The sequence below is a fragment of the Dipodomys ordii genome, unplaced genomic scaffold, assembly GCF_000151885.1.
Source record: "Dipodomys ordii isolate 6190 unplaced genomic scaffold, Dord_2.0 Scaffold85, whole genome shotgun sequence".
Taxonomy (NCBI): Eukaryota; Metazoa; Chordata; class Mammalia; order Rodentia; family Heteromyidae; genus Dipodomys; species Dipodomys ordii.
In genome coordinates, this window is record NW_012267301.1 from 3,594,446 (window position 1) to 3,606,914 (window position 12,469).

Consider the following 12,469-nt stretch of genomic DNA (forward strand, 5'->3'; position numbering starts at 1 on the left):
GTATCTCTCCGAACTCCAGGCCCTGCCAGCTCCTCAGTTATGCTGTGGAAATCGGCCCCACACAGATTAATCTTGTGACATCTAGGAGTGCCTCTTGCCCAGCCTTCCTCCCCTAGTCAGTTTCTGTAAATGGCCAAGACTGGCCCTCAGCAAGACAAGGCAGTATAGGGCTGTGTGTGTACAGCCCCCTCCCCCATCCTCATCCCATCCACACTTCTGCTTCCAACCGGGGTGTTCATTCAAGGTGAGACACCTCAGCCACAGGCTCTGCCCAGTGTTGCTTGGAAATGTAGGTCTGTGGACCCTGAGGTCACCTGAGCTCATGGGGTTATGGCTTCCATCTGGGAAGGCCAGGCAGGGCCTTGTCACCTGTTGGGAGAGCCTGAGGAGTACGCAGGAGAGAGGTAGTTTGAGGACAGCTGTAATGCAAATTAGAACAGCAGCTCATGTTAACAACACAAGTTATAAAATAATCTTAGAATAATTTTTTGAGTGTGCTGGTACTGGGACTTGAACTCAGGGGCAAGATACTCTCCTTTAGCTTTTTCGATCAAAGTTGGCATTCTACCACTTGAGCCATACCTCCACATCAGCTTTTGGCTGGTGAATTGGAGACAAGAGTCTCATGGACTTCAAATGGTGGCTTCAAATCTTGATCATCAGATCTCATTCTCCTGAGTAGCTAGGATTACAGGCATTCGCTACTGGAGACTAGCTATTTTATCGCCATTTTTATAATCAACAGCGAAGTGTTTACTGGACTCAGAGTATGTGCCAGGCACATTTTTAACATGAGTTAGATAATTTCCCCTCCCAGCAGCCTCAGATATGGATGTTGTCATTATTCCCATTCTAGAGACATGAAAACTGAGGCTCGGAAACATTTCAGGGACAAATGGGCCAGACCATGGTATTCCTGGGCACAAGTGCCACTTACAAAGAAGGGAGGAAAAAAATCACAAGCAGTCACACAGGAGCAGGTCCCATGGGTGAGACCTTCCATCTAAGGGGACCATACTGCTCCAGGAAGGACAGAGGCCCTCACAGATCTGCAACTTGGCCTGCATGAGGTACAGGCTTCAGAAACATGCTCACAGCCGCCTGGCACTGTGCAGAAACTATCCCAAGATAAACAGTGTGCAGTAGTGCATAGAGTTCTGGATAGATCCAGGCTCAAGCCCTCAGCTCTGTCACCTCCAATTCACTGTGCAACCTCCTCTCTTCACTCAGCCCTCAGTTTCCCTGCCCAGGAGCTACAGGGGTAGGTCAGCTCTCCTGGGGCTGCTCCAGGCTAGAGGGTTGGAGGCAGTTTCCTGGGGATCTGGGGTCTGGGTCCTGTTCTTGGCCAACACACGCTGAGAACATTTTCCCTCCTTGCCAACCGACATCCCATCCCTCCTCCATCCTCACCCCCTTGCCATCTCCAAATCAAACGAAGCTGATTGTCTTAGCTGGGCCTGTGGGTGCTGGCCGGATGGCTAGCCGCAGGCCACAGGCGGAGGTGCCACCGGCCAGGGCCCCCGCCAGACACACAAGGCATTGTCCCTTGGTCAACAGCCCCTGGGCACCTCAGCCCAGCTCCTGGCTTGCCCTCACACCCCTCACCGGCTGCCGCTGTGCTAGGCCCAGCCAGCTGGGGGCCCAAGGCTCCCAGCTAATGGTGAGCCCACCCACCCACGCCCCCAGCAGCCCCCTGTCGAGCTATAACTGCTGAGTTCCATCCTGTCACTGCCATTCTCTCCACGGCAGCATCTGGGGTTCCGGGCGGGCAGCAGCTGCAGCCTGACCGCCGGCTTGGTGGGATGGACTGGCCGCACAGCCTGGTACGTGGCTCATTCCCACCCCACCCCCACCCTCTCTAGGCTTCAGCTTTTCTTTCCTCCTGATTAATGGCCATCTCTGTTTGCCTTGGAATCTGCAGAGGCTAGCTCTCCTCTGTCCTCCAGGGAGAAGCGGAGACTGGTCTCAGAGCTTCAGCTATGGCTGGGAGCTCAGGCTCAGCCTGATCTAGGTTCAGCCCATCTACACTCAGCTCTTTTAGACCCAGGCATGTGGGGAATTAAGGCAGATGGAGGCCCAGGGATCTTCCCAGGCCTGGCTCCTTGGATCCACTGGGCTGAATGACCTTGGGCAAGTCCTTCGGACTCAGTTTCCCATACAGAAAGGGAGGGAAGGGGCTTCTGAGTTCAGGAATGTTATGTGGGCAGCTTGGATGAGAGAGCCTATTGTTAGATGTTTTTTTGGCACCAGAAACTAAGACCAAAAGGGAAGAATTTAGCAACTTGAATGTCTGTGGTGGATTTTGTGCCAGGAAATGGCTCTGCACAGAGGGACTATGCCAGAACTTGTTTGCTAGGGTCACGACTTGTTGGGTCACCTGGAGACATCACCTCCCCCCTTGCTCTAAGCTCTGAGGTGAGGGCTATGAGGAAGGTATGGAGCCTGGTGAGATTCAGGACCTAGGGGGTGCTCTGTCAGCTCTACCTCTCCCAGGTCCCTTCATCTCTCTCCTGGTTCTTCATCGGGGCTGAGGGGATCCACTGGGTGGGAGGGATGGTTGGATGAGAGTGGGACATGGCAAGCAGAACTTGGTCCAGGCTAAGGAGAAGCCACAGTCTTCAGCCTCTCCCCTCAACACTTGTTGCTAACACTGTTTTTCCTCTGGGACTATGGAGCAGGACTGAGGTTCAGGGCCTCGATCCACAGTCTCTTTGAGTGTTAAGTGGCTGGCAGAGGCAAGCCCAGGAGATAATATAGTGGGTCCAGACACACAGTGCTGTCAATGGGGGAACAGACAAACAAAAGAATCACAACTGGGTGCTGGTGGCTCACCTGTCACCCTAGCTACTCAGGAGGCTGAGATCTGAGGATCATGGTTTGAAGCCAGCCCAGGCAGGAAAGTCGATGAGATGCCTATCTCCAATTAACTACCAGAAAAACAGAAGTGGTTCTGTGGCTCAAAGTGGTAAAGCACTGGCCTTGAGCAGAAAAGCTCAGAATAGCACCCAGACCCTGAATTAAAGCCCCTTTCCCCAACAACGAAGAATCACAGAGACTGAAGTCAGGCAAGCGACCTATGGAAAGAGCTCCAGTGACATTACAAGGGGAAAGGCAGAACTCTGATGATACAGACCTGTGCAAAGATCCCGTGGCAGAAGGGAGTATGGTGAGAGCAAGTAATTGAAAGGGGACAGAAAGGTGGGGTCCAAGGAGGGAAAGGAGGAAGGGCCCTGGGAGACCAGGGGTACCTTGAGAAAGATGTGAAGCTAGAAGGTGATGTCATCCAATTTACATTTCAAATGGCTGCCCTTGGCTTTGGTGGGAACGGAAGAGCTAGAGCTGGTTTGAAAGTTCAGTTAGGAAACTGTAGAGCCCAAGGAAAGCGAGGTAGTGCCCGTGGAAGAATGGGTGGGAGGGGTTTCAAGCTGGGTCAAGACGGTGTCTCTGTGCCCATCATGGAACCTGGTGCCCACCAAGTGTCTCTATACCAGAGACCAGGTCGGGGCCTGGTCGGGTAGGGGAGGCAGCCCACATGGAGGGCTTGCCTCTCCTTTCTCTTTCCTGAACCCTGACCCTGGGCTCAAAGAGACTTGGCCATCCCACCTTTCTCTTCAGGTTATCCTTTTTGCCATCTCCATCTTCTTGGGGCTGGGCCAGCCCAGAAGCCCCAAAGGGGGCAAGAGGAAGGGGCAGGGACGCCCTGGCTCCCAGGACCCTGGGCCTCCCCAAGTGCCGCTGGACCTGGTGTCTCAGGTGAAGCCCTTCACCCGCATGGAGGAGTATGAGAGGAATCTTGGTGAGATGGTGGCCCAGCTGAGGAACAGCTCCGAGCCGGCCAAGAGAAAGTGTGAGGTCAACCTGCAGCTGTGGCTGTCCAACAAGAGGAGCCTGTCACCCTGGGGCTACAGGTAGGTGGACTAGGAAGCAATGGCTGCTCTCCCACCATCCCTGTCATTGCAACAGTCAAGATGTTGGCTTCTGTCACCTGAATGCATGGGTTGGAATATTGGCTCTGCCTCTGAGTAGCTAGGAGGCTTTGGGTCAGTGGATGATCCTGTTTCCCCACCTGTAAACCGCAGTGGTAGTGATACCTATTTTGTAGTCTTGCTATAAGAAGATATCTGTGCAGGGTGTCTGTGAGGCCTTCCCACAATGCATTGTGTCCAACCCCCTAGCTGCAGCCCTTCCCTGCTGTATTTATTGCTGGCTGTGTTCATTTAGTTGTTCACGCTAGATGGGGAACTCCTAACAGCTGCATCAGATTCATCTAAGGGTTCCATGTCCCATTGGGTTAAAACCAGGACTCTTGCTCAGCTTGCTTGCTCATGGCTGGTGCTCTACCACTTGAGTCACTCTACCAGCCCAGCCCTTTTCTGGTTATTTTGGTGATAGAATCTCTTAGAATTCACATTGCGAACTTCATTAGATCTCAGCCTCCTGAGTAGCCAGAATTACTGGTGTGAGCCACAGGTACCAAGCTCACAGCCACAGAATGACCTAGGAATTTCTTTTTTTCTTTTTTCTTTTTTTTTGGGTCTGGTCGTGGGGCCCGAACTCTGGGCCTGGGCGCTGTCCCTCAGCTCTTCAGCTCAAGGCTAGCGCTCTATCACTTGAGCCACAGCACTACTTCTGTTTTTTTCTTTTTGCTTACGTGGTGCTGAGGAATCGAACCCAGGGCCTCAGGCATGCAAGGCAAGCACTCTACCACTGAGCCACCTTCCCAGCCCTGACCTAGGAATTTCTTAATGTCCTAGGTGACCAAAATGCTGATCTTGGTTCTAGCTCCTAGCTCAGCGGCTGGTAACCAGAAAGGACAGGGTCTACAATGTTGATTGATAAAGAAAAATCTGCCCCTGAAGGGTGCTCATTCAACTGCCCAGGCCACAGATTTTGCAGCCTCCTGGATTCCATGCTGCAATCCTAGAATAGCAATGCTGACTTCAATGGTAAGCGGTATAAAGTCAAACAGAGTAGCCATTTACCCTACGTGGCTACTGAGCAATGGCAAGGCATCTAAGGAGGCTGAAACGCTGAGTTTAGAGGATTTAAATTTAAGCCTGCTCATGTGGCCAGTAGCTACTGTATTGGGCAGCCCAGGAATGTGACAGTGGCGAAAGTCAAGGCCCCTCCAGATTCTGACTTCCCTGTTTTACAAAGGCCACAAACGTCTTAGGGATTTTGTAGCGCCAATACTGGGGCTTGAACGTGGGGCCTCATGGCTTTGCTTGGCTTTTTCACTCAAGGCTGGTGCTCTAGCACTTGAGCCACACCTGCATTTCCAGCTTATTGGCAGTGAATTGGAGATCAGAGTCTCCCCGCCCCCCCCCAATGTAAATAGAGTGGAGGAGGCGCGGAGGAGAAGCCTCTGGCAGTCCTGGCCGCACTGTCTGTCTAGGCCTGGGGTGAGCTTCTGGGTGGACGACAGGGAAGCTGGTGCGTGAACTCTGCGTCCTCCCTGAAGGCCTGCTCAAGCAAGCCTGTGGGCGTAGGGGAAGGGGAGGTGTAGGGAGGGCTGGGCCGGGGCGATCTGCCCGTTCTGCACCCCCTCACCCTGTGCTCTCCCCCCCCCCGCCCCTGCAGCATCAACCACGACCCCAGCCGCGTGCCCACGGACCTGCCCGAGGCGCGGTGCCTGTGCCTGGGCTGCGTGAACCCCTTCACCATGCAGGAAGACCGCAGCATGGTGAGCGTGCCGGTGTTCAGCCAGGTGCCCGTGCGCCGCCGCCTCTGCCCGCCGGCCCCGCGCGCCGGGCCGTGCCGCCAGCGCGCCGTCATGGAGACCATCGCGGTGGGCTGCACCTGCATCTTCTGAGCCGGCCCCGCTGGGTGGGGAGGCCCCCCCACCCCAGCCTCCATAAAGCATTGCTTTCCGCTTCCCCGTGTGCGCAGTGGCGTTCTTCTGCCGTGTTGGAGCTGTGCGCACAGCCCCGCGAGGGGCTGGCCAGGGACGAGCCCGGTGCCCAGGCAGCCCCAGGCCCCTGCAAAGCGCCGCTCTGAAGCCGAGCTCCGGCCTCCTCACAAGCATGGAGCAGGGTCCGTGATCACTCAGCCAGCCACATCTCCAACCCGATCTGCTGTGCTGCTATCAGGGGCACTCAGACTTATGGAGGGCTGTTCATCTAGAGGTTTAGATTTAAGTGGGAGTTGATTCCTTTTCTTTTTCTCCTTCCTTCCTTCCCTCCTTCCTTCCTTCCTTCCCTCCCTTTCTTCCTCCCTCCTTCTCTTTTCTTCCTCCCTCTCTTCCTTCCTCCCTTCCCTCCTTCCCTTCTTTCTCTTCCTCCCTCCCTCACTTCCTTCCTCTCTTTCCCTCTTCCTTTATTGTGTATGCTAGGACTTGAACGCAGTGTCTTGAGCTCTTCCTTAGCTTCTCTGGTCAAGGCTGGTGCTCTACCACTTGAGCCACACCATATTCTGCAATTTTGTTGGTTAACTGGAGGCAAGAGTCTCTGAAATTTATCTGTCTGGGCTGTCTTCAAGCCTCCATTCTCAGCCTCCTGAATAGCTAGGACTACGGGCATCAGCCACCAGCATCTAGCAAGTTTTCATTTTTATGGAGTGGTTTTTTCTTTTCTAGCAGAGTCTCTCTTGGGTGACCAGCTGCAGTTGGCCTGGGACCACCTTTGGGGAAGCCACTGGATAGTGTCAGAACACTTTTCTGGGACAGACTTATCCTGCTTATGGAAGGCTCTTGCCCCTCAATTCTAATTCCATTCCCCCTTTGACCCCCAGTAATTCAATCTTCCTCCCTGGGCCCTCTAACTCCACAGCAAATTCCCAATCAGCTGTCCTAGGGTCTAAAAATACCCTCCTGCCCCCCAGACAGCTGAGGGGCTCAGGCTATTTTCTGAGTTTGCAGTTAACTGCCACAAGGCTCACAGCCTGTTGAAGGAGTACTTACTTGGCTGCTTGGGCTTTAGTCAGCTTACAGCAGCTTCAACACTGAATAGTTCAAGTGTCTAATTCCTAAAAAACCAGTGGTTAGGTATGTGCTTGTCGGGGGTGGTAAGTAACTTACCTTTTTTGGTATTGTTCTAGAATGGATCCTGGTTAAAATCATTCTGGAAACTTCGGCCTGGTTCCAGACACATAGGAAATACTTTTATGCCAGCTGGACAGGTCCCTGTAGCATCTGCCTCTCTATCAGGGTGGCTCAGATCTTTAAGGTTTATAAATACTAAGCAGATGCTCTAATGCCTAGCAACACCCCAGCCCCATGCTCTCCAGGTCTCAGGCCTGATTCAGGCCCCTGTAAAGGCTCAAGTTTCCCAGGTCCCCCATTTGGTGGTGGTGGTGGGGATGTGGGGAGAATTGAGCTGCAGGAAGGCTGTGCTAGCCCTGGATGGAGGTGCATGGACAGGGGACTCCTCCTCATGATGTGAGGGGCTTTCTTCTTCCCAGAGCATCAGAAACCCAGGAAAGCTTCAGAAATGTCCGTTAGAACTGGGTGCTGGTGGCTCACGCCTGTAATCCTAGTTAGGAGGCTGAGATCTGAGGATCACAGTTCAAAGCCAGCCCAGGCAGGAAAGTCTGTGAGATTCTTATCTCCAATAAACCACTAGAAAACTGGAAATAGTGCTGTGGCTCAAACGGCAGAGCACTCACCTTGAGCTGAAAAGCACCCAGGCCCAGAGTTCAGGCCCCACAACTCACTCTCTCTTTCTCTTTCTCTCTCTTTCTCTCTCACACACACATACATAAGAATTTATGCACAAATCACAATGGTAAGAAAACTTGGTCCTGGGGCTTGAACACTGGGCCTAGGTGCTGTCCCTCAGCTCTTCAGATCAAGGTGAGCACTCTACCACTTGAGCCATGCACCACTTCTGGTTTCCTGTGGTTAAGTGAAGATAAGAGTCTAGGGGCTGGGAAGTTGGCTCAGTGGTAGAGTGCTTGCCTTGTATGCATGAGGCCCTAGGTTCAATTCCTCAGCACCACATAAGCAGAAAAAGCTGGAAATGGCACTGTGGCTCAAGTGGTAGAGCACTAGCCTTGAGCTGAAGAGCTGAGGGACAGCGCCCAGGCCCAGAGTTCAAGCCCCATGACCGACCAAGAAAAAAAAAAAAAGACTCTTACAGACTTTCCTTGCCCAGGCTGGCTTTGAAACATGATCCTCAGATCTTAGCCTCCTGAGTAGCTAGGATTACAGGCCCGGCCTTTGGTGGAGCTTTATTGAGTAAGCAAGCAGGCAAGCAGACAGACAAGCAGAAAGGCAGGGGCATACTAACAGAGTGTGGGTACTCTCAAAGGGAGACACACACACACACACACACACACACACACACACACACACACACACACACACACACACACACACACACACACACACACACAGCTCCTTGGCTGTTAGGGGTATTTATATGGTAAAGGCAGGGGTTCTGACATTAAAGTTCTGCAAAGATAGGTATTTTATCTTTGCTCTAATTACTCCTGATGTTACACTGTCTGAGTTTCTGGATGTTTGGGGACATTTCTTCCAGGTAAGAATGCATCCTGCCATAAAACAGATGCTTATCCTTGAGTTAAGGATGGCATCCTGTTGTTTACATTTTGGGTAGGAGGTTGCTTAGTTTTGGGAGAGCATTTCTCTCAGGAAGGCATACATCCTGCCAGGTGAATGGTAATTTTTGGGGTGAGACAGGCATCCCTCCGGAATAAATGCATCTTGGTGTCTCTCTTTGAAGCAAAGATGTTTCTGTGTTTCTAAATACCATGTTTCTGAGTTGCCTTCACCAGGCCTCATATTCCTCAATTTATCCTACCCCATATTCCCTTAAATGACTTTAGTTCCTTAATCTTTTTTGTTGTTGTTGCTGCTGGTCTGGGTTTGGGTGCTGGCCCTGCGCTCTTCAGCTCAAGGCGAGTGCTTTACCACTTGAGCCACAGCACCACTTCCTAATCCCTTAATCTTAAGGAAAGTAGATGAATAGTTATCTCCTGTATTTGCCTTAAGGTTAACTTTTTGCACATCTGGCAGTCATTTGCCATAACTCATTTTCCATAGTCTATCTTGCCTGATGATGACGACTTTTCTTTTTTTCTGGACTTACAACTCACCTGTGAAAGGAGCAGAAGGCATGTAGGGATGGCCAGGATCTTTTCTAGTTTTATCACTTTTTTTTTTGTGGTACTGAAGGTTGAATTCAGCCTTATGCTTGCCAGGAAAGTGCTGTGTAGCTTGAGCTACACCCCTAGCCATTTTGGATTTAGTTATTTTAGGGTTATTTATGCTTCTCCTGTAGTTGGGATGAGAGGTGCATATCACCACAGCTACTGACAAGATGGGATCTGGCTAACTTTTTGCCTAGTCTGGCCTCAAACTGGGTTCCTTCCAGTCTTCACTTCCTGAGTAGCAGGGATTACAGATATAAGCTCCTATATCTAGCATTTTTATAATTTTTTTGTGTGCTGGTATTCAGGGTTTGGTGCTGTCTTAGGTTTTTTTGCTCAAGGCTAGCACTATACCACTTGAGCCATAGTTCTACATCAGGCTTTCGAGTGATCAGTTGGAGGTAAAAATCTCATACACATTCCTGCCTTGGCTGCCTCTGAACCAGAATCCTCAGCCTCCTGAGTAGGTAGGATTACAAGTGTGAGTCATTAGTGCCCAGACTAATAATTCTGAAACAGAAGCTTGGCCTCGTGAGCGTGGGCTGATCACAGGCTCTTTTCAGTCCCCTGGTTTCAGGGCAGCAGGAAGCTCAGAATTTGGAGAACTGGGTCTCCACAGCCCCAAAGATCATCCTTCAGCCTGAGCTGAAACCGTTTCCTGTTTTCCATTTGCTGGTGAGAAACTCCTACTGCATTGGCCAGCGACCTCCTCTGCTTTCTCCAGCATTGTATTTGCAGCACTAAGCAAGGGTCCGGAGCAGAAGGGCACAACACTTGTGAATGAACAGGCCTTTGAAGGACCCAAAGGTTTGCTCCTAGTCCACTACACCTTCATGGGTGGGTGGGAGTACTACATTCCTTCCTTCCCTCTTCACCTCCAATCTTTTTTTTTTTTTTTTGGTCAGTTGTGGGGCTTGAACTCCAGGCCTGGGCACTGTCCCTCAGCTCTTCAGCTCAAGGCTAGCGCTCTACCACTTGAGTAACAGCGCCACGTCTGGCTTTTTATATTTATGTGGTGCTGAGGGATCGAACCCAGGGCCTCATGCATGTGAGGCAAGTGCTCTACCACTCAGCCACCTTCCCAGACCCTTCACCTCTAATCTTACCCTCCACAAAGGGCTGCCATTTTTCACAGAGATCCTGTGAAGTTTGTCTTATGTTGGGTGGTACTGGGGTTTGAAGTCAGGGCCTATACTTGCTAGGCAGGCCCTCTTCTACTTGTCATGCCTCCAGCTCCACTATCCCGTACCAAGAGCTATGGCTGGTGAGTTTGACCCCTTTCTTGTATGCTTGGCAGATAATAGCACTGCAAATGTTCTCCATTCTCTCAGGGGTCTGTGGGTCCCTGGGAGCTTCTGTCCTAGCCATAGAAAGCCAAGGTGGTCCCTGGGATAAAGGCTTTAAGTTGGCTCTCAACCTCTTTCCTGGAGTCTTTCCTTTCTTTCCTGCCCACAAGAAAGGAACTGGTGAGCCATTTCCAGGCTGGGGCTGGGAAAGCAGGCCATGTGAGCATGTTGGCTGCTTGTGACTTGGAGCTCCCTGGGCCTGCTCCATGAATGCTTAGGACAAAGAGCCAAAGCTCCAGCTCAGAACTGAGGCCCTAGAATACCCACCCTGGGTCTATGGCATACCTTCCTTAGGGAATCAGGGAGGGGATGGTTATCAGGGGTAAGTTTTCTGCTTTGTCTTCTGGCTCAATATAAGTTGTAATGCTACCATGACAACCCATGCCATCTTCATTGCAAACCAAGATCAGCTAGAAGCCAGTGGCTCACTCCTGTAATGCTAATTCCTTAGGAAGTTGAGATTGACGACAATGGCTCAAAACCAGCCTGAGCGGACAAATCTGAGACTCTTATCTCCAATTAACAAGCAAAAAGCTGGAAGTAAAGGTGTGTGGTTCAATTGGTGGAGTGCCAGCTTTGAACAAAAAAGCCAAGTGAGAGTACAATGCCTTAAGTTCAAGCCTCAGTACTGCCCAACAAAACAAAACAAAACGATGCTAATACTGACTTCACTGGACTTGGGGGCAGGGCATGGCCCACTTTGTAGGAGGCTGACACTGTGGTGCTCTCCAATTCCCTTTCCACCCCTTCCTCTAAGTCCACCAGGATATGTTAACCAATCAGTTTGAGCTTTTCCTATGTGTCAGTGATTGGTCTGGTATTTGAGTGCCAAGCCAATCAGCAGAAGGCATTTCCCTAGCCACAGGAATTGGTTCAGGGTGGTCCCATTGGCTTAAGGCCTGGAATTTGGTTCTGTGGTTTCAGGAAGACTTCTCACCTGGGGAGCTATGACAGCCATCTTCAGCTGTGTGCAACAGTACTCTGGATTTTTAAGTCATGATAACCAGTAACATCTTTATCATCTAAGGTAACCTGAAGTTCTGGTTTGCTTCTACATGGACTGAGAGCCATCTTTCTGATGTGCCAGTCTGGCGACTTCTGTAATGACCAACAGATACATGCCACACATGCTCTAAAGACTCCATATCTTGACAGGCACCTGGAGCTCCTGCCTGTGATTCTAGATTCTCAGGAGGCTGAGATCTGAAGATCACGATTCTAAGCCAGCCAGGGCAGAAAAGTTCATGAGACTCATCTCCAATTAACCAGCAAAAGTCTGGAAATGGAATTATGACTCCAGTGGAGAGCACCAGCCTTGATTGGAAAAACCCACGTGGATGCTTAAAGCCCTGAGTTTGAGCCCTAATACTGACACAAAAACAAAATAAAAAAAGAAATAGATTATTTCTTCACTGCCATTACCATTGCCCTGACATGAAGAAAACAGATTCCCAGTCAGTTTGGGGACCCACTGGTTCCTCATTGAACTCAGTTAATTTTAAGGGACGCTACAGATTTCAGCTGTTCTGCAAACTCACCAGATGTTCATTCAGCAAATTAGTTCCTTGTGCTGGGCTTTTCTCTCCACCTTTGCAAAGAGGGAAGTAGCTAAATGACCTCTGAGATGTTTTTGTCAAATGCTGCAACAGTAATTTTCTTCTGTGCTCTAAACCTGACTTAGCAACTCTGGGTGGGCCCCCTCCCGCTATCTGGAGGTAGCGTTTTGCCCATCAGCCATACCTACTGGGTACCTAGGTTTCATTCCTTCATGAGTTTCCTTCTTCCAATTGTTTTCCTTTTCCCACTGGCTTCCAGGGAGCTTACAAGTATACTGATGGCAATGTGGGGTAAATGTCCTTTCTCCAGGTTCTAACAGTCATCTCCCCCAACTGAAGACGACAGGAAATTCTTTTTTTTGGGGGGGGGTCCGGTCGTGGGGCCTAAACTCTGGGCCTGGGCGCTGTCCCTCAGCTCTTCAGCTCAAGGCTAGCACTCTACCACTTGAGCCACAGCGC

The 12,469-nt window shown here is 51.0% G+C and overlaps 1 protein-coding gene across 1 annotated transcript; it reads left to right on the plus strand.

Moving 5' to 3' along the window:
* Window positions 1–1,759: 1,759 nt before the first annotated feature.
* On the plus strand, window positions 1,760–5,812 carry Il17b (interleukin 17B). Its single transcript, XM_013025538.1, has 3 exons — window positions 1,760–1,823; window positions 3,616–3,908; window positions 5,581–5,812. The coding sequence occupies exons 1-3, from the start codon at window positions 1,803–1,805 to the stop codon at window positions 5,810–5,812; spliced, it is 546 nt and encodes a 181-aa protein (XP_012880992.1). The 5' UTR covers window positions 1,760–1,802.
* The last annotated feature ends 6,657 nt before the right edge of the window (window positions 5,813–12,469 follow it).

Coding starts and splice junctions, on each gene's coding strand:
- Il17b (XM_013025538.1), top strand. CDS start 1,803: ATGGACTGGCCGCACAGCCTG. Junction 1,824..3,615: donor TGGACTGGCCGCACAGCCTG/GTACGTGGCTCA, acceptor CTTTCTCTTCAG/GTTATCCTTTTTGCCATCTC. Junction 3,909..5,580: donor CTGTCACCCTGGGGCTACAG/GTAGGTGGACTA, acceptor CCGCCCCTGCAG/CATCAACCACGACCCCAGCC.